Raw genomic sequence first — 23008 nt, forward strand, 5'->3', positions numbered from 1 at the left:
TCAACCGACCCAGTGCATAAGCCAGGACATCAATAATATTTATGCAACATTGATGAAGTTATCCAGAGAAATAGAGGGATTGGCAGAAATTCGCCGTTCCACCGCTTCAACGGAAGCCAAACTCTCCACTTTAATCACACGAATTGACGATATGGAAGGGCGAGTGGAATACCTTGAAACAGCTGAGAAAGACTGGCAAGCTAACCCTCCCGCTAGCAAGAAAGAGGTAGATATGATCTGGGATAAATTGGAGGACATGGAAAATCGTGCAAGGCGTAACAATGTTCGGTTTATTGGATTTCCTGAAGGGAAAGAAGATGGGGATGCGGCTAAGTTTTTGGAAGACTTGATCCCTGTGTTACTCGGCATCGAGGGGAAGCCTGAGATAGAACGTGCACACAGACTCACTAGCCAAATCCAAAAGTCAGGAGGTAAACCGCGACCAATACTGGCGAAGTTTCTGAGATCTTCCGACAGGGATTTAGTGCTTCGTGCGGCGAGGAACAAGACCAAGTTGAGCTGGGAGGATAACAACATTATGCTCTTCCCGGACTTTTCGAGATCTACGATGATGAAGCGTGACAAATTCAAAGATTGCAAGAAAAAGCTACATGACCGAAAGGTGAGCTTCCGTCTAATGTATCCGGCCACACTGAAAATCGCAAGTATGGGAGGAGAAAAGACCTTTGTATGCCCCAAGAAAGCCATGGCTTTCATCGATGCCATGGAGTGACTGTGAGTAGCTTATAGCCCGGACTAATTCTAACATAAGAGACCAGTCTTTTAGTTTTTTTTGTTTTTTGTTTTTTGTTTCTTCTCATTTGTCTTATTTTAATTTATTTTCATTCTCTGTAACGTTAGTCTTATTATGAGGGCAACTCAGGCCACTGGTTAGACTAAAACAAGCAGCGGAACCTGCCAATCACGACAGGTGGAGACTCGTAGAGAAGTCATGGACCGTCGGTTTACCGAGGGCTGTTTACTGGGTGCTAACGGAGTGTGCATAGTTCAGGTTTCAATGCACACTCCCTGTTGGAGGGATACTTGGGAGTATTTAGGGTTATATCACCACAACGGCTTTACTATGTACCAGAATATTGGTTGTAATGTATTTTTAAGTTCAGATAGTCCCACACATGTCATCTAAAATTAGTTCTTTGCGTCTCTCTACGTGGAATGTGAAAGGATTGGGGAATCCCATTAAGAAGAAAAAAGTTATGATCAGTCTTAAGAGGGCAAAATATGATGTGGTGTTTCTACAAGAAACACATCTTTCTCCATCAGAGTCCATGAAACTCTATGTGCAGTGGTTGGGTTGGACATATATTTTATAGTGAGGGTTCTAGTAATAGTAAGGGAGTCGCTATACTCATTAATAAAAATGTACAGTTCAAACATATCAAACAAATAAAAGATGACTCAGGGAGAGTCATAATTATATTATCAGAAATACAGGGACAACTGGTTAAGTTGGCCAATATATTTGCGCCTAATGGGGATGATCCAGCATTTTTTGTGGATCTTGAGGGGAAACTTCAAGCTATGGGCAACCATGATATTGTCTTAGGGGGAGACTTTAACTTATTGATGGACCCAGTCCTTGACCACAGTGGTGGTACAGTGTGCAGGTCTCCCCGTGCTGCCCTGACACTGCAGCGGATGTGTAAGGCCTTGGGGTTGGTGGACATTTGGAGAATCCTGAACCCCTGTGGGAAGGATTTTACTTTTTTTTCACCAGTTCACAAAATTTATTCAAGGATTGATTTATTTTTATTATCTAAAACCACTCATTCCCTCAGTGATTGGCTGCTCAATAGGAAGTATAATCATTTCCGACCATGCCTGCGTGGGCTTAGATCTATTGCCCCACAGTGAAAGACAACGTTCTTGCAGGTGGAGGCTTAACTCGTCCATCTTACAAGATCCAGAAAATATTGAATGGATGAAGGCAGCACTAGAAGTATACATAGAGACTAATTGGTCCTCTGTGACATCTGTGGGTGTGGCCTGGGAGGCCCTTAAGGCTGTCCTTAGGGGACACATTATTCAATATACCTCATTTGTCAAGAAGTCGAAAGCAAAAGAATTGTTAGAATTGGAAAAGAGAATTAAAAGCACAGAATCTGACCTGAAGAGACATATGTCAAGTAAGCTTCTGAGAGAATTGACACAATTAAAATATCAATATAATAACATTTTATCTAAAAAAATGGAATTTCTTTTATTCAAGGCTAGGCAAACTTATTTTGAGTCAGGTGATAAGACTGGGAAACTACTTGCTAGATATATAAAAGAGCGAGAACAAGCTTCCACCATCCCAGTGATTAGATCGTCAGCGGGGGATATGCTAACTGCAACGGCGGATATTAACAAGACTTTTAGAGACTTTTATATTGGACTCTATAGCTCCACATCCACCTCCACAGAAGAAGAAATTCTTGCTTTTCTAGAGCCATTAGAGCTTCCAAAACTGTCAGGGAGACAGAAACAACTTCTAGATGCTGACATTACGGTAGAAGAACTTATAGAAGTAATAAATGCACTCCCGGCAGGTAAAGCACCAGGCCCAGATGGCTACACGGCAGAATTCTTTAAAAGCTTTGCCTCAGAGTTAGCTCCACTTTTGTTAGATCTATATGCTGAGTCATTGGAGAGGGGGGAATTACCCCCAACTTTGAGACAGGCACTGATCACCCTTGTCCTTAAAAAGGGGAAAGATTCTGGAGACTGTAAAAATTATCGCCCGATTTCTCTAATTCAGATGGATGTGAAAATTCTCTCAAAGGTTCTAGCCAACCGATTGAATAAGGTCATAACATCGTTGATTCACCCCGATCAAGTGGGATTTATTCATGGTCGCAGCTCCTCTGATAATATAAAGCGTTTTATCAATATTATGTGGACAGTGGCCGATGCTCAATCCCCTATAGCAGCCATCTCCTTAGACGCAGAAAAGGCCTTTGATATGGTCGAATGGGGCTATTTGATAAAAATACTAAAAGTATATGGGTTCGGTAGTAAGTTTATAAAATGGATCCAGTTATTATACAGACACCCTGAAGCTGCAGTGCAAACTAATGGGCTCATATCTGACTACTTCACTCTGGGGAGGGGAACAAGGCAAGGCTCACCCCTTTCGCCCTTGTTATTTTGTCTAGCTCTAGAGCCTTTGGCAGCAGCTATAAGGAGGGATACTGAGTTCCCAGGTGTAGACGCAGCAGGAATGGTGCATAAACTTATGCTTTTTGCAGACGATATATTATTATTTGTGTCTCACCCAAATCGATCAATACCTTCACTTTTAAGAACAATTAGTTCCTTTTCAAAATTTTCAGGATACAAGGTGAACTGGTCAAAGTCAGAGGCACTCCCTTTAACAGCCTATTGCCCCCCCTCAGCCTTTCAACCAGGCTCATTTCAGTGGCCCAAGCAAGGTATAAGATACTTAGGCATCCTTTTCCCACCACAGTTGAAAGACCTGGTTAAAGTCAATTTTGACCCACTGCTTAATAAAATTGCCTGCGATGTGAATAGGTGGGCAGTACTGAATTTGTCAATGATTGGAAAGGTCAATGTTGTGAAAATGAACTGTGTCCCCAAACTTAATTATTTGATTCAGTCTATTCCTCTTGAGGTCCCCATGTCATACTTTAAATGGTTTGACAGGATAGTAAAGACATTTATCTGGAACGGTAAGAGACCCCGCTTACATCTTAGAAAGCTGCAGAGACCAATTGACAGAGGTGGATTAGGATTACCTAATATGTTATTTTATTACTATGCTTTTAATTTAAGACAAATAGCCCACCGGACACTTCCTCCAGAGAGGGCACCACCCTGGCTCTGTATTGAGCAGTCAGTTGCCCCAGTACCGCCACTCCAATGTTTGTCCATTAACCTAACAAGAGAAGCTAAAACGCATCCAATACTCACCAACCTGAAAGAGATGTGGATTAAAGTCGCTAGGCTGTTTAAATTTGACCCTTATTTGAATGTATGCTCTAGTATCTGGTTGAATCCAAAATTACGCATTAACAAATCCCCTATTTGGTGGAAAGATTGGATTGAGAGGGGGATTGTTACTCTGGGCGATCTTTATTACAACAATACTATGAAATCCTTTGATGACCTGGTACAACAATTTGGGATCCCCAAGTCACAATTCTATAGATACTTACAATTACGCCACATGCTTTTGGGGACTTTTAAACCCAACACAACAGCCCCTAAAACAGCTGAGTTCCTAGAAGAGATATTAAGGTACTATAGTCAAGGATTCAAGGCTTCAGTGTATTATTCCATGCTGATTCAGACAGCAGGGGACGGGGCCATATTAGCTCTTAAGAGCATATGGGAGAGAGACCTAAGTCTGACACTGAAGGAAGAGGAGTGGATAAAGATATGTTCAAACATAAAAAGCATGTCAAGGGATGCAAGAGTACGTTTAATACAATTTAAAATAATGCATCGCTTTTACTGGACCCCATCTAGACTGTTTAGATTAGGTCTGATCACAAATCCAAACTGCTGGCGATGTAAATCTGAAGAGGGTCATCTTTTACATGCCTTATGGTCCTGTGACAAAGTGCAAGAATTTTGGACCTGGATACACAGTCTCCTTACTGAGATTTCAGAGATCCAAATAGAGTTCTGTCCCATACTATTTGTTTTAGGGGACGATTCAGTGTTAACCGAAGGGAGTAAATACATTAAAAATTGGATCCAAACCAGTATCATGATAGGCAGACAAATACTTCTTAGAGGTTGGAAGACTGAGGGAGTACCCTCGATCCAAGAGTGGACTGCTGAATTGGCAAGAGTGGCAGCTTTTGAAAGGATGTCTTATAAGACATTTGGAAAATTAGAATTCTATGATAAAAAATGGGGCAAATATTTAACATTCTATGAAGGAAGAAAAGAGTCTCTAAATTGAAATAATTCCTTGAGAGATGCATCTATTGTATTTTGTTTTGGTCATCTATTTGTATTGGTGTGCATGTGGTATGTTATTGTAATACATATGTATTAATCATATCTTGTATACATTTGTTTTTTTTATTGGTAGGGTATTTTTAATTTTTTTTTTCTTCCTAACATGCCAAGACATCTTATATGTGGACTATATCTGTGTGCAACCAAGGCGAATTTGTTTGTGGTGATGTGTTTTGGTCAGGGAGGGGGGTGGGGGGTGGGAGGGATGCTGTATCTGTGTTTGAGTGTGTCTGTATTCAAAAAATAAAAAAACTGTTATTCACAACAAAACAAAAACTGTGTAACAGTGGTCCAGTGTGTTTTTGTTCCTGGTGGGAATTTTGATATGCTTTCTGTACAGTTCTCAGAGTTTCTGATTGAGTTTGGCGCTGTTAAAATACCCAACAATAACGGTGAGAGTTCAGGTGTTTTTTTTTTTTACTATGTCTGTTAGCTGTTGTAGCGCATCTGCTACACAGGCTTGTGGTGGTATGTAAATGTAACCTGCGTTGTGTTGAACCTGCGTGATTCAGCCCTGCACACGCCTGGACTCGAACCTGCGAAGAGCAGCACCTCGGATTGGGAGGCGAGCATGCTGACAGTTGAGCTAAAAGCCCAGGTTACTAGCTCGCATGCCAGCAGCACTCTTGAGACGTCGGGGAGTGAGGTTTACTAACGTTCCACACGCACAGCTAAGCTAGCTGGCATCCGTTACACTCACCCCCCTAAACCTCACTCCCGATCCGGGTCACGGCACCAATGTAACTTGCGTTGTGTTGAACCTGCGCGATTCAGCCCTGCACACACCCGGACTCGAACCCGCGAACAGCAGCACCTCGGATCGGAAGGCAAGCGTGCTGACAGTTGAGCTAAAAGCCCAGGCTACTAGCAAGCATGCCAGCAGCACTCTTGAGGCGTTGGGGAGTGAGGTTTACTAACGTTCCACATGCACAGCTAAGCTAACTGGCATCCGTTACATAAACACCAACCATAACAATCAAGGAGAAGTCCCGCAGAAAATAGAAGGGTTTACAGTTTATGAAAAGAGTCTCTAAGTGAGGGCTGCTTGTATTTTTCAGCACTGTAGCATCTGTACACCAAGCTTCGTTTAAGTAGAAGCATATTCCTCCGCCTTTCATTTCCCCCGAAATTTCTGTGTTGTTGTCCACCCCGAAGAGTTGGAAACCAGGCAGCTGAAGTGTGCTGTCCGGGGTGCGTTCACAGAGCCAGGTTTCAGTGAAACACAGGGCGGAGGATCTGTAAAAGTTGTTTTGGTTGAGAAGCAGCAGCTCATCCATCTTGTTTGCCAGGGATCAGACGTTTGCTAGGTGAATGGCTGGAAGCAACATGCATAGTCCCCTCTTCCTTAATTAAGGTAGAGAGGTAACATTAACATCAAAGCTCACTACTAAGTGTTATTCCCTTGGCTAAACCATACATAGCAAACCAGCTTAAGCGAACATTGATTCATGAACATATGAGCAAGGATATATGACATCTAGATAGTGTATGCACACACATACATGTACACACCGTGCTTTTTGCTGCAGAGTGTAAAGACAAAAAACTGCTTGGAAAATAATGTTTCAATGAGTAACAGGCTAAATGGGTGTATGAGCTCCCAACATCATAGTTAGCCATCCAGCAACCTCATAATGTTAGCAAGCAACCTGACAGCCTCAAAGCTAAACAATACTTTGATACATTTATCACAAATCATCAGTCATGCATTCATGAACAGCAGTCAATAAATAAAATCCTTAAGTTACACCATCGGTGATCAACACATCGGTAACGCTGTCATTCATATCAGATTTTTCAAATGGCAAATAACCAAACAAGTTAAGCAAGCTAAGCAACTTGGCTACAAACAACTGTAAATTGTGCTACATGTTTCAAATGAATAACAGGTTTATTTGATAATAAAATACAAATTAGGTGTGCTTATTTGTACCGCTATGAAGTCCATCTAGTTATTTTTCTATGTTCTGCCAGAGTCTATCGCAGCCCATAGAACCGTCTGGTAAAAAAGACACATTTGGACAGTCCCCTGATTAATTTCACTAACTTTCATCTGTACCTCAAGTGCTCTAGCACCACCAATTAAAAGTTGGGGTTGCGTCCATGCACATAACTTTTGTACCATATGCCCGATTTCAAAAATGAGCCAGTAGGCCCACAGCTGTGCAACCTTAAGAGTTGAGCTATTATGAGAGCTAGAAGCCTGGGCTTGTTAGTTCGATTGCTAGCATTGGCGACTCCCGATCTGAGGTTATGCGTGTGTGCAGGTTTGAGTCCGACTGAGTGCAGGGCTGAGCCACATGGTTAAACACAACACAGGTTATATTGGTGCTGTGACCCGGATGTGAGGTTTAGGGGGGTTAGTGTAATGGTAGCCATCTGGTCTGTAGCTGTGCAGTATGTACATTGGGTAAACCTCCCTTCCGACGCCTTGTGAGTCGTGCTAGTGAGAGAGCTTGCAGCCGGGGCTTTTAGCATGCTTGACTTCCGATTCAAGGTGCTGCTGTTTGCGGTTTCGAGGTCTGGGTGAGTGCAGGACTGAGCTGGGTGGTTCAACACAACACAGGTTACACTCATTGAATCAGATTAGACCGTTAGCTTATAGCAGAGATGCTAACGGTCTAATCTGATTCAATGAGCTGGAGCTAAAAGTGCTACTGTCAGACTCAGAGAACGGCTGGATGAATTGGGGAAAGGTAAAACTTGTTCAATTCGAGGGGAGGTGGAAAATGAGTGTATTTCCCCAAATGGTAGAGTATCGCTTTAAATGTGTAAACTACAAATTGTTTGATTAACTCTTAAGCTGGGCAGGCATTGTGCGTTTTTTTTTTTTCACATACGACGTACAGTACCTCCTCACACTATGCATTTCAATCGGACGTGATTGATATGCTCACACTACATTTGACTGCTTACACTGCAAGACAGCTGACCAACATTTTAGACATGCCAGAAATCTAATCATATTGGACCACAGCTGAAACATTGATTTTAGGGCTGGGACAACGCGTCGACGTAACGAGTACGTCGTAACGAGCCCGCTGCCCCTTCTCTGCATGTGCATTTACATGTAACAAAACATTAACGATTGTTGAAGGATTGTTGTTGTCACATAGAAGCATTGCATAGAAGACGGCTGGCTAAATTGCTATTAAATCCGCTTAGCATCGTGACAATGCTGCACAAATTTGTTCAAAACTGCTGCATTAAAGTTAACTCTGCTAAGGTCTTATAACAACATAGTACATTGAGGAGACTAAACCAGAGACTTGATGGAGACACAGTACTCAAAAAAACCTCCATAGAAATGCATGGCCGTTGTCTACGCATATCCCACCCCTTCCTCGGCAAAACGTCGACATGTAGAATACATTGAACCAATTATATGGTGTGTTGTGAAGACATCTTCTCAATCATGTGTTGTGATCTCGCTGCTGGAGCAAGATTGGTGTCGTGAAGCCTTACGCACGCGCATTTCTGCTGAATAGGATGCCCGATGAGTGCCCAAAAAGCGTTGCTCTATGGCCGCCGAGTGGAGGGACTTGCCTAAAAGGACTTTGACTAAACTAAGTTAAGTTATGTAATCAAGCAATATCTCAAAGCTAACGTTAGAATAGGCCTACTGTTTGGATGTCGAGTTTAGCATGCTTACTTACAGCTGCTTGTCAATTTCGTTACTCATGCAGGGCTCATTTTATTGACTCTGACAGTGCTTGTCCCAAGGAGAAGTATGAACCGTTATTTGAACTAACTACGTTATGAACTGCATCCACACATCAGCAGCCTTTTAACTGTGTTAGTGTTACGAACGTCTTAAAGTGACAGGCACTCAATTAGACCTATACACTACTGAACTTTATTGAATGCAAATGCATTACTTTGCACTTGTATAGTCTTTTATTTTGAAATTTTAAGAGCAATAAACATATATTGCAGTGTTAAGGAATTCATGTTTTTTCATTCAGATATTTAAATCAACATGTATAAATGGCGTTTTACAAACGGAAGTTCGGGAGGAGCGTGACGGAATTTGCCACATCTCTTACATCTCTTGCCACTTGTTTGTTTTAGCAAGCAACTAGCTTCCCTCATTGCAGATGGCTAATGGTTAGCCTACACATGAAGTTGGTACTAGGCTACAAACTGCTGCCCTTTGCCAAGGGTTATTGTATAACGTTAGCTAAAATTACCTAGCCTACTGTTTTGATTTTAGTAGGCTACTGACTAGCCTACTCCTGCTAGTCAGTGTGTCACCGTGGGCTATGCAGTGGGTTCTAGCTAGCTTGTAGGCCAATTCCTGCTACATTATTTCAATAATAACTTTAAAGTCTCAATTGCTGTGACGAGTTTCTATCTCATTAAAGATCAGTAGTAGACCTACATAACAAACAGCTAACCAACTCAGCTGCGTTCTACAGCTAACACATCTACATGTTGCTGACTGCTACCACTTTGCCTGTTTAAAGAGTCTTATCTCTGCATTTGATTTGTGATAAGAACAGTTTAATATGCATTAGTATTGAACGCATTGCGCTACGGTGTTCATGATGCTAACCTTTAATGAACACCAAGCTGAAGTGTCATTCGGCCAGATTCTGTGCCGCAACAATCTGGTATCATTCTGATCCAGACAGTCCCAGTGTGTGTGAGATGCGGAGTTGTGGTCAGTTTTGCCGCTTTTACCCCCACCTCAATGCTGGCTTTGGCCTTAAGGCAGCTGATACACAGGAGCTGTTGCTCTGTCGCTCATTGCTAAGAGGGCAAGGAAGGAATTTTTTCACCTTTAAAGTGTTTGGGAGTTTTTCGCCTTCCTCCGTGTTGAGAGTGCCAGCATATTAAAGCCTTCCCTAGCTGACCATGGGAGCACAGGTACACCAGCGTGTAGCTTTGCTCTGTTACACTCCTAGCTGACCATGGAAGCAGCTACACCAGCGTGTAGCTCTGCTGTTCCTTGGAATCCTCTCTAATAACGTGCTGCTCACCACTTTTCTTGCTGTTAGCTACAGTATTTTAATTACTTCCTGGTTTCCATAGCACCTCATATTGCTAAATTGGCGCTATTGCTATCCCTGGATTACTCAAACTCAATTATCACAACTCTATGTAATTATATGCACTATCCTGGGGTGTTAGGCCTGTATCCTCAAAGCATGTTGTAAGCAACAGCCTACAACTACTAGACTACTATCGTCTCCATTGTACTTTGTGGCTAAATGTAATTTGCTCATTTTGAATTGCTTGATAGGTGTTGGCTAAAATGAAACATACATTCTTAAACAATTTCAAATCAAGGCCAACACTTTCCCGATTTTCTCCTGTAACTTGTACTCAGTCAGAGTGTTGAGCTCAATCCTTTTTTCTTTTCCTCCTGCTAGCCAATCAGCCAAGCACCTGCGCCGTAGTGTGGAGCTCCGTTCCTCCGGCATCTCTCCCTTTGTCCATGCAACATGCTTTGTCAACCCAGCAAGTTATGGGTGCCCGCGTGCAGCCCTCTACCTTGCCTTTCACTACTGCGGCCTCTTTTCTCTATTCCAGCTAATCAAGCCTCTTCTCTTTGCAGACCCAGGGTGCTGTGCAACCTCCTCCCCCTCCCCTATAGCGACCGCGTCGCTACCTTTTCCCTTTCCCCATCATCTCCCACCGGGGTTAACCGCGTTCGTGCCCGTGTCTCTTCCCCAGCCAGGGACCGCGTCCCTGGTTCTCCCTCACCCCTCTTTCCCTGGATTGGTGCCACCACCCATGGGGTCACCCAGTGTTTTCCATACATTGACTTATTTGTAGCGGCCTACCACAATATCAACATTGACCACCACACAATGATTTTCCAGGTTGTATTAAATTGTGCTTAAATCTGGTTAGCATCATAACCACGCTGTGCTAATTTGATAAACTGTTCCATTCAAGTTAATTCTGCAAACCAACCACCACAATTGGAATTAAATTCTATGGGAAACACTGGTCACCGCATCCTTCTAACAATGTTTTCCAGATCACACCCAGGTCAATTTTCTCTTTCCGCTCTTCATGTTTGCTCTTTACAAACCCTTTTGCTTCATTTTTTAAGGTGCCTTAGTTGCCCTCATCTTTGGGCTGTATACACGGATCCTGCTGACTCCTGCCTGCACAGTGACTCCTGCCTGCACAGTGACTCCTGCACGATCCCCCCAGAGCAATTTGGCTGAGCCATAGACTCTGCCAAGCATGGGTTTCTTAACATCCATTAATCAGTTTTAGCTTCAAGATGGCTCTTCAGGCTCTTCACTTGTACTAATCTACGTGTCAATGCCTAACCTACTCCAGCCTAGCCGCTTGCTCTCATTCTCTAAATTTCTTCTCATGCTCTTGAATGCAAAAGTGTTTGCTACAGGTTCATATTTACTCTCTAGATTGGCTACCATAATGCTAGGTAGCTCAGTGTTCTCTACAAACTTAATACAGCAAAGTAGAAACCTGTAACACCCATTTATCACCTTTCAGTAACTATCCTTATATTCAGACCATGTGTATGCTATGTAATGTCTAAGATCCCCTTATAGCATATATTTGAAATTTTTTGCACATGTAACCCTCATTGGTTTTAAGGGCAACTCGGATATCTACCAACGCATATTGGTATTGGCACAGACCGTTTAGGTTTCATTCAGGCAAATAACGGTCTACCCGAGTAGTAGAATACTCTAGGTGCCTTAGATACCTTTCATATCACCTTATCTATAGCCTACACGGTCCTAGCCAGGGTCTTTTCAATTGGGTTGCATTTTTTGGGGTGATCACATGACATGGATCCTGCTTGATTCCTGCCAGCGCAGTACACTCCTGCAAGATCCCTGCAAAGCACTCCATGACCCTGGCTAGGGATCTTGCCAAACAGCAGAATTGTAGATCGTAATTTGGAATGTTAACTTTATGAATCACTCACAAATCTTCGAATCACATGCCATGAGCATCAGCAACTACGTCAGTCCTCTATTCCCACTGCACTGGTCCCGAGCTCTGCTACTGCAAGCTGTACTCCCCTGCACTGATCCCGAGCTCTGCTACTGCAAGCTATACTCCCCTGCACTGACCCCAAGCTCTGCAACTGCAAGCTGTACTCCCCTACACTAACCCCGAGCCTTGCAACTGCAAGCTGTACTCCCCTGCACTGACCCCGAGCTCTGCAACTGCTAGCTCATTGCCCTGCATGTCATGTTAAGTGCATGTTATGTGTGCAAGTGCATGCCTGTTAAGTTAGCTCTCAAGCTTCCCATTACTTCAGGATTGGTACAGCCACCACCGCGGCTGGTGGTCTGACCAATCCGCTAAGCACTCCTTCACCCTGGTTAGGGATCTTGCCAAACAAGTTTGCTGTTTTGCATGTCAACTCATAGATTGGCATTTGCATCATCATTAGACCTCCATCTGCCATAGACGACAGGCGCCCCCGGCTGTCTTAATTCAAGTCGTTCCTCTATTGCATCCCCATTAGATCCCCCATTTGATACAGATGACGGACGCTCCGTCACTTGCTTCTGTTCTGTTCACTAGCTCAAAGCTGTTCTAACGCAAGTCGGAATCCCAGCAGACCGTTACTCAACTTATTCTTTAGGATTGGTGCAGCCACCACTGCGGCAAATAACGGTCTGTCCGATCAAGCCCTCAAAACTCTCGGCCGGTGGTCCTCCGACGCCTATCACTCATATATCAGATCAAATCTCTGATCTGAGGAAGCGCACCTCGCGCACTCCCATTGAATTTGCTCAGCGTGGTTCTTGCCATAGGGTCCTTCATCTTCAAATGCAATTTTTGGGGTGTATGGCAGAATCCTGCCCGACTCCTGCCTGCGCAGTCGACTCCGGCACGATTCCGCGAAGCCCTTCAGGACCATGGCCAGAGACTTCGCCAAACATGCTTTTCTATTATGCTTTTATGTATTATGCTTTTATGTCTTTATGCAAATTCAGGAATGTGAACTAGTGAAATGGCGTTTTACAAACAGAAGTTCGGGAGGAGCGTGACGGAATTTGCCACGCCTCCTTCTTCAATCAGTCAGGTTATTTATTCGCAGTCTACCTGCCGAAGTTGTAGCATCGGTGTTAATCCGCTCGCAACCCACCACCTCCCCTTACGCCTCCCGTCTTCCATAGTTAAAGAATAAGGGGGTGTATGGCGGAATCCTGCCCGACTCCTGCCTGCGCAGTCGACTCCGGCACGATTCCGCGAAGCCCTTCAGGACCATGGCCAGAGACTTCGCCAAACATGCTTTTCTATTATGCTTTTATGTATTATGCTTTTATGTCTTTATGCAAATTCAGGAATGTGAACTAGTGAAATTGCTATTAATCAATTAATGGGGAGATGATCGATAATCGAATCGAAATCGAATCGGACTGAAAAAATGAATCGTTAGATTAATTGATGCATCGAAAAAATAATCGCTAGATTAATCGTTAAAAAAATAATCGTTTATCCCAGCCCTAATTGATTTACATCCTTTAATCAGTTGGTTTGGGGTTAAGATGGTGTCAAAATCAAAATAAAATGTGGAATTCTATAGTCATAGTGTACTGTTTATGTTCCCAGATCTGTGTTTGTTATTTGAACAGCACTGTTAATTCTGTAGCAATAGAACACTGGCTATATTTACAGTTCTATAGCTGTAAACTGTGCCAAATCAGCTATCGATATGCAGGTATATTTCCGATGTGTTATGTATTTGTGTATTCAATCAGCAATTGAGATGCAGTATCACATGCATGTAAGATCACACGAGATACCAATTGCTGAGGGACATATCTGCTATTGTTGTGCATGAAGGTTCTGAATTTTCATGGAGTAGCTGTATGTACACGCTTTGAAACTATAAATGTTCCACAGGATTGAGTTGCAGCAAAGACACTCTCCCAACACAGTCATTCTCTATCACTTTGTTGGTCGGCCATCTTCTACAAGTGCAGAGCCAGTGCTCATCATCAGGCGCCTCACAGTCAAGGTAAAGCTGTGTAGACAGGCATTGCCACCCTGAAGTGTTTTGTGATACAAATCCAAGAAATATTCTTTGAAGTTACCAAATATTTTAATGCATAGTGCATGTGTTTAATTTATGAGTGACAAGCCTGATGGTTACCAATGTTGTATTTGTGATATATGCTTGCTGCAGCTGTTACAGAACTTCTGGTCCATCTCAGGGCTTACCATGGACCCATGCAAGGTCCTGGAAGACTTTCCTCGCTGGTTGGAACGATTATCAGCACGTCGTCATGGCAACATTATTATTGTCATTGATTCTGTTGACCAAATACAGGTGCAAATAGTCTATGTCTGGGGTTCGATGTGGTTATGGTCACTTGGGGGTTGATAAAAACAGATATCAGTCAGTATAATAGCAAAACGAATAAATAGGGGATACGGATTTAGTAGATCTGTGTTTTTACTAGTAATACCTGAATCAGGGTGATCTTGCCATCATGTTTCTTATCTATCCCAATATTTTATTACAGTGCATGTGCTGTTATCTATCTATCTATTATTGGTCTTCTTCTTCTTTTTATTTTTCTTCTAACCAAAATTTCTGCGTCTAATTTAGCTTCAGCCGTTTAACGTGGAAACTTCATTGAAACTTTGTAACGTAGGTTTTGAAAAGGACACTTGAGCAATGCATTTTTTGTTTTTGTAAACTTTATACTTTTTGAGATAAAAAAAACAAGCTTATTTTTCTCCATAGACTTTGCATTAGCATTATGACATCATAAAAGGACGAAGGACAAAGGATGAAAACGACTTAGAATAGAATCAACTGCACCTGTGCTCTCTCACTGACTGCAGCAACTTCAATGAAACCTCTATCTGTGGGTCTGTTCGAAACGGAAGACAGCTGCCTGCTGCCTCCCTCCCTACAGAGAGAGCTGTCTCACTAGAATATAGACATGACTTTGAATTAAATGCATCTTTTAAAAATGAGCGTAGCACTCTAGAATCTTAACACCACAGTAACAGACGTTAAACTAAATTAGCTTACGTAAGTTAGCCGGCTAATAGTATAAAATAGTTTTACGGGTGGCAGATATATCAGACCAGACGCTATTAATGGTTACAACAATGGTATAATCAGATAGTAAATTGTTTATTTCTAATCTCAACAAATCTTAGCAAAATAATGTCATACAAATTACATTTAAAGGGGAACTTGGCAACTATTTCAACGTAATAAACCCGTTTAGAAATCATTTGGATGGTTAAATGACCTGTTCCGGTGAAAATGGTGACTTTTCCCGCTGCCCCTAGCGTCCCCAGGCGGAAAACCAACCTTGCAACATTGAGACTACCGTCCCGGAAAGAGAAGTGAGCTACAAGAAACTTGTTTTAAATCGTGTTTCTTACCTTGTAACATCCACATTGTCTGCCGAACTTATGCTAACCGTTTTGCTAGCTTGTAAACAAATCCATGTGCTTTATCGTTTGTTACTTTTTTCCACAGTTTGAAATAGCATAATGCACAATTTCTCCAGCAGAGGGGGAAATCCTGCCAAGTTTCCCTTTAACCCTTTCGTGCCCGTGCTGAACATTCCATTTTTGGTGCTGAATGACCTCCTCACACAAAAAACCTTATTTCTTGAATATATGACATACCATCAATGGGATATACATATCATTGTAATCAGAAGGATTAGTTCTATGAAATGATCTAAAATACATATAGTAATGTTGATACAGTAATGAACAGTCTTTGAAATCCTCTCCAAATGTATATCTAAAATTTGTCAAAATTTAATTTAGTTCACTTAAAAATGGATTTTTTATCATATTTCTCTACAAGATAGAGAAAAATATAGAGCGTATGACTTGTTCAGCAAGTTGTGCGCTATTTAACAAAAAAAACTGAAATGGAATATCCTTAACCTTTCAAAAGTTATGATAAATTTAGTGATCAGTGTAACAAAGTGCAGAAAACGGGATTTAGAATGTTGACAGAATTTACATTCTCTTTCTCACCAACAACATAAAAGTATGCATAAAAACTAATAATGAAGTCAGACACAATGGTTTAGATTGATTTGGTCTATAAGAATAAACCATTTATTTGTATAGAAGCAAATGATACAGTCAATAAGAATGAAAAAAAAAAAACGTAACATTACCAGTAGTACAGGAAGTAAATATATATTTATTTAAGACCATTTTGGAATAGAGACATAAAACACATGTGATTCAACAGATAAAACTTTCTTATATGATTCAGTTTAATATGAAAACTATGTACATATATAAAATAATATAAGTTAATGAAAAGCTAGAGATACAATCAACTTCAATATCACTCAACAATAAATGTAGTCTAAACATTTGAAAGTAGATCACATAGTAGAACAAGCCTGTGGAGAAAACACGTACACACACAAACTCACACATACACACAAACTCACACACACTCACTTACACACAGAGAAGGGTGGAAGGGTGGGGTGGGGTGGGGGGTGGGGGGTTGGGAACCGGAAGGTTGAACACAGAAGACCTATGGCTCATCACGAAACGCATCCCCTTCTGCAGAATGCCAAATCTGAAAGCAATTTCGTTTACTACTAAAACAAAGTCGCCTACCATTACACTCGGGGGCCATACAAGCTACTTTAGTTTTATGCTCCTTTTTAAGTTTTTTATAACATAGGCAACAATTCCTCAGTGGCTCCTGCTGTACAGGAACATGTACCTGATGGAAAGATGACGGACTAGTAGTTGGAGGAGCTGAAGGCCGAGGCTGAAAAACTGTGTCGACGGAAATGCCTGCCAGCTGTCGTGATAGATTTTCTCTAAAGTCTATCTGGCTGTAGCTACCTAACCTAGGCTCAACACCAGATTCTGCATTGCGCTGCCAGTCTTGAAATAATAAGAAGCTATTGACGACGGCAATGTCCACAAAGTTCCACCACTTCTGTGTTTTTTGGAGTACACAATATGTACTTATCATTTGGTCCGACCTATCAACGCCCCCCATGTATTTGTTGTAATCACTTATCACAATAGGCTGACGTACAACTTTTTTGTCCCAAACCGAATTGCTCTTCACTAGTCTAGATACATCAGTCGAATCATTTGCATTGTGGAAATTGGACAGGCAGGTTACTGCACGAGTGTCCTTCCACTGTACTGCTAAGACATTACCCTCTATTCTACGCCACCTCATGTCCCCACGACTTGCCCTGCGCTCCCATTTTTTTATATCTTTTAAGTCGTCCGGAATTTTTTTACGGTTTATCCTACATGTTCCGCATGCATTTAGGCCCCATGTTCTAAGTTTAACCATAAGGGTTGGTGATGTATAGAAGTTATCAAACCAAATGGTGTGACCACTATCTCTAAATGGCTGTATTAGCTCCTCTACAACTTTTGAGGCTAAATCCAAGACGCGACCATCACGACCACCTGTGTAAATATTAAAGTCTAAAGTATACCCTGAATCTGATGTTGCCATCACCCACAGTTTGAAACCCCACCTAACTGGTTTCCCTTTCATATACTGCTTAAATCCTGAACGACCTTTAGATTTTACCATGCGTTCATCTATGCTAAGGTGCTGACCTGGCTGGAATAACTCTAAGCATTTATTTTTTAGGTGGTCCATCAAATAACGCAGTTTCCTAAGACGATCTTGATTGTTTTCTGTAGCTGGATCTACTACATGCAGAGCAGCTAACAGAGCCTTAAAACGATTGCGCGACATGAACAATTTGGCCCACGATCCCTGCAAAGACTTGGTTCCCCAGTAGCGGTGGATATTAGGGAGGGAAGTGAAGCCCATGTAAATGATCAGCCCCAGAAACCTGTGAAACTCTTCTGGGGTCACTTCATCCCATGTCCCTGCACTATTTGCATACGACGGCCTACTAAGCACAAGCTCCCACCCCCTCTGGTTTGTAAAGCCACATATGTCTGACACAACAGCGTGAGTGAAAATCAACATAAAAAAGTCTATTTCACGCAGAGTTTTAGTGGCAGTTTGCACTTCCCTACGTACGCCACCTAAATCTACACCTAAGGGACGACGCAGACTAAGGGCTATCGGAACTGGTGCTTCTGTGTCCCTATCACCATAAGAAGGAAAAGGGTCAGAGAAGCGTTTACGCCTCCTCCCTGACACAGGACCTACGGGAGAGTGACTAATAAACCCCAAACCCACCAAATAAAATTAATTAATAGAAATGTTGACATATTTTACATATGAAGTATTATATAATACATGCAATCAAATACTTACGAGACTGAGGATGATGGCAGGCCACTCTCCTCCTCTTCCTCATCCTCCTCCTCCCCCCCGTCACTCAGCAGCTCCTGGTCAAGAAGGTCTTCTTCTTCTTCCTCCATTCCCTCATGGTTTTCAGCTTGATGAGCTGCTATGATCTCAAGCTCATCAGCTGTCAGCTGCCTCCTTCTCTTCAGGCTGACAAGAAGGTCTGCATACTGGTCATCCTCCATCTGAAACAACAAAACCATAAATGTAATACAAAAAAAAAATCCCAAAAACTGTAGATGCGTGTGTGTATAGCACTCACATACGCGTGCGCGCGCACACACACACACACACACACACACACACACACACACAAGAAGATGTACTGTAGACTAAACTATTGATGCATTCTAGAGGACTCAAAATAGCATGACCTGAAAATGCAAAGTAATTTTATTACACACTTTACACAAGCCTTCAGCTACCCTAAATCTGATTGCCTGGCTGGCATCAAGAAAAAGATAACATTTCACATATGATTACATTTCACCTATTGACTGAGTGATGATGACATTTCTGAGAGAATATATTTTTTAACATCATGATTTCTATAACTACATATTGAGGAGTAAAAATAGCTTAGTCTATTTCATGTCATGCATCTTAGAAAATGTTGGACCAAGCAAGCACATCTGATGTGTCATTTAGTCAGAGGTTAGCAAGCAAGCTAGTTCACTACTGATAAAACTGCCTAGCGAGGTGACAACCAAACAAAAGGCAATTAAAACATTTCTGACAGAATCTGTGATTTCACACCATGTTTTCTATAACTACATATTGCGAGGAGTAAAAAATATGGATCAACTTATATCATGTCTACCGTAACGTTAGAAGCAGCCCACGAATTTATTCAGCTTTGATATGCTGTACCTACCTGTCAACATTATCCTTAGCTAACATGCAAATTGGTACTAGAAAACGAACTTACTTACATGTTATATAGGCTACTTACAGGTTTTTAAATTAATTGTTAAATGAAAACAACTGACATCAAAAGCAAACGACAATATTACAAACCGTTCAGAGTAATGCAGCTAGCTAAAGTTTTCATGCCGGTACACTAACGTGAGCCCCGCTATGCCATAATGTTGACGCTTATTACTGTCAAATAACATGATTTTAGGACTATAAATTAAGATTAACCATAACTACAACCGATTTAAAATATATCTTACCTCAGTTTATCCAGCTGTATGGGTATCAGTCGATGTAATCTCCCAAGGTGTACTGACGGCGTCCGCAGCTGTCCACATCAAATGAAGCGACTGAAGTGACATTATTTTTCACGACTCATCTTCAAGTATCCAAAAAAATTCGCGCCATAAACCTCTTAACCAATCATATCAAATTGAAGCCTATGTTGTCAGCATTACGGGGAAGATTTCAGAAATAAAATCAGTCATTGGACAGCTGAGATATAAGACGATTGGTCATCATTAAAATTTTAACGAAATTAGAATGGTCGGGCTTGTAAGGGTTAATCAGATTCTTCAGCCATTGCCGATGTCATACGCCATCTTTTTTTACTTTTCACAGCTGTTTCAGACGTTGCCGCAAAGGATTATGGGTAGGAGGGAGCATGAAGTGTGCATCGATGCTGCCTCCAAAAATGGCCGTTATTCGGGAAATCTAAGATATCTTAAAAGGCAGCAAAATTAGTTTTTTTCGTTTTTGAACCGCACTTGCTGCCTCGCTCCCCAGTTAGATATCTTAAAAGGCAGCAGTTTTACCCATTTCGAACAGACCCTGTGTCTCTCACCATTGAACTGGATAGCTCACTTCTTTTTCTTCACTTCATCCATTAAACTTTCTGTCTGTCAACATCCATTAAACTATCTACCTATGCACATCTATTAATTCACTATTAAATAATTTAACTATTTAAACTACTCAACTATTGAACTGTTCAGCCATTCCAACTGTCAGTTGTCATCAACTATGACTCCCACCAACTGTTTCCTCTGCCACCAACTGTTTCAAAATAAAAGTCCTCACTACAATAATTCCCTATGAAATAACCAAACCAAATAAAAGTTTGTTTTGCATTTTATGTTAATATATGTTTTACATTTTCATGCACTGGTAATTCCTCGGAATTACATTTTCTAGTTTTACATTGGCATGCATGTAACTTCTGAATGAACACTGCTTAAATGAGAAAGAATTGTATACTGTTAAACAATTTGGAATCACCCAGTGTTTCTTGTGCCTAATATTTTTTAATGTATTTCTCTGTCTGCAAAATGAATTGACCTTTGGGGACAATTAAAGTTGAAATTACCGACTGGGTAACACTTTCTATGAAGGTTGTATTTATAACGCCCTATGAATGCATTCATAATGTTTTATAAGGTGTCTTTAAAGCATTGTAATGCTCATTATTACCATCTATATGTATTCACAAGTCGTCAAAACCAACTTCATGATGCATTATGACCCTAATTATGAATGGTTATAATTTTAATCTGAATAATGCATTATAAATATATCAAGATCTGCATACTCACTTGTCAGTTTTATGATGCATCATAACTACTTTGCTTTGCCCTCTACTGTAGTATTATATATATCTATAACTATAAGTATATTTAATAAAGTTATAATAATTTATACATCTCCCTATAGCACACAATTATAAACAGCTATGCAATATCATAAGTGTTATCATAAGTATCGTAAGTGTTGTCATAAGTATCGTAAGTGTTGTCAGCTCTAAGTAAAGTGACAAGAATATGACCATATTATCCTACAATGAAATGAGAGTCTGGACAGTAAAGACAAAAGGAATGCATTTAGTTCACTTTATTTTCATTTGTCATTCCTTTTGTCTTTACTGTCCAGGCTCTCATTTCATTGTGCCTCATATTTGTTTATAATAACCTTATATCTATTTATAACAACACCTCATTTGCTCTACTTTACCTAAAGCTGACAAATAACACCTATGACATTTAACATAGTGATTTATAATATTGTGCATATGGGGTAAAGATGCTAGACTCGATACTTAGTTCATTGCACCCTTTAATTACTCAGTGAACTTATATCTGTTAATAATAGGGTCATATTCTTGTCACTTTACTTAGAGCTGACAAATAACACTTATGATATTGCATAGCTGTTTATAATTGTGAGCATTACAATGCTTTATAGACACCTTATAAAACATTATGAATGCATTCATAGGGCGTTATAAATACAACCTTCATAGAAAGTGTTACCAAAGAGGGATACATTTCTGAGATGTAACGGTATGACAATTTAACATCACAAAATAGTGACCAAACATATCATGGTTGTCAGGCCCACAAGCCATTTTGCGTGCAGCTGATTTAGAAGCCTTGGATGATGCTGGAAAGAATTTCACAAATGTTTTTCACACGGTAATTGTTATGGTTGAGAATTTAATCATGGTTTACTGTTACTGATTTAGCAGATGCTTTTGTCCAAATGGGCATACAAATAACAACAATACAATAGTTGAATTTACACTAAACACTAAACTATTTTAAAAAGTTGGTAAGACTACATTAAGGTGAATAGCAATAATAAACAACAATGTCAAAGCCTAATGTAAATAAATACTAGAATATTAGAAACTAAGTGCATGGATAAAGCGGATATGCAACTCATATAATATTGTTGTGTTGTAATTATTATTAATGTGTTATCAATGTGTTTTCTTCTGTGAGAGTTTATTCATGCTCACATCAATAAGGGACATCTTCACTTGTGAACTCTATCTATGAAAATAGCCCTATTAGCTTTGGTTGTTTATGCCAAGAGATATGTTATGTTTTTGGTATATGAAAGAACTTGTTTTGACTTAATTTTTTTGGTCTTTGTAGAATGCAGAGCGAAACATGAAATGGCTGATTGACCCTCTACCTGCTAATGTTAGAGTGCTGGTGTCGGTCAATGTGGAGACCTGCCCACAGGCTTGGAGGTATATGAATACTGCATACATTATGTACATATTTAAACGTTAACGCTGACAGCCCTAGTTTCCACACATCATTCCATATTCCACAGATAAGAATGTGGGCACAGCAAAACACATGAAGACACATGACATATAACATGTAACATACTAGGGGTGTGAATCTCTCATGTAAAAGACGATACGATTCGCATCTAGATACATGGGCACGATTCGATACAAGAAAAGATACATGTTTATAAAAAACGATTCAGTACGATTCGATGCGATGCGATTCGATGCAATTCGATGCAGTTCAAGAATGGAAAGCATTCTGAAAGATTTTTTATCATTTGCTCATGGCGCACATTAATTTTATATTATCAATTATCATGGTCATGGTTGTCAATTAGGCAAAAAAATGTGTGAATATGATTATCTAAACTGAGGTTTGTTTCATATACTGTATTGAAATGAAATAAGATTAGTCTACATTTCAGTCAAACACAGCAGCCAAATACAACATAAAAATAAACTTTTATAGACTTTATAGATCTTTCACAGATTTTATAGAGTTATATCTGATTGTTTTCATGGAGCTGTAGCCTTGTTGAGGTAAGACAATACCGAAATAAAAGTGTTTAAGAAACTCTTGGCCTTTTCTCATATAGCCTAGCCTACCCTACAAGCATAAAATAGGCCTACAAATCAATGAACTCTCTGGGCTTATTTTGTTCCAACAGTAGACCTAATGCAGAAACCTATAATGCCACAAGTCTGAGTGAATATGAACAAAATCATTGGCTAATAATTTGTGCATCGTTTTAGCAGCA

The 23008-nt window shown here is 40.6% G+C and overlaps 1 protein-coding gene across 4 annotated transcripts in view; it reads left to right on the forward strand.

Annotated features, from left to right (window-relative positions):
• nphp3 (nephronophthisis 3) overlaps positions 1-23008 on the forward strand; it is a 223353-nt gene that overhangs the window by 120380 nt on the left and 79965 nt on the right. For all 4 annotated transcript variants that reach the window (XM_076291099.1, XM_076291103.1, XM_076291102.1 and 1 more), the window contains 3 exons: positions 13849-13963; positions 14132-14275; positions 22105-22202. In XM_076291099.1, coding sequence (XP_076147214.1) covers positions 13849-13963; positions 14132-14275; positions 22105-22202 — 357 coding nt within the window. The remainder of the gene's footprint in view (positions 1-13848; positions 13964-14131; positions 14276-22104; positions 22203-23008) is intronic.

Source organism: Alosa pseudoharengus, unplaced genomic scaffold (genome assembly GCF_046254945.1).
Source record: "Alosa pseudoharengus isolate Yale_2024_CS ecotype anadromous, Long Island Sound unplaced genomic scaffold, YU_APseudo_1.1 YU_APseudo_1.1_scf_18, whole genome shotgun sequence".
NCBI classification, from domain to species: Eukaryota; Metazoa; Chordata; class Actinopteri; order Clupeiformes; family Clupeidae; genus Alosa; species Alosa pseudoharengus.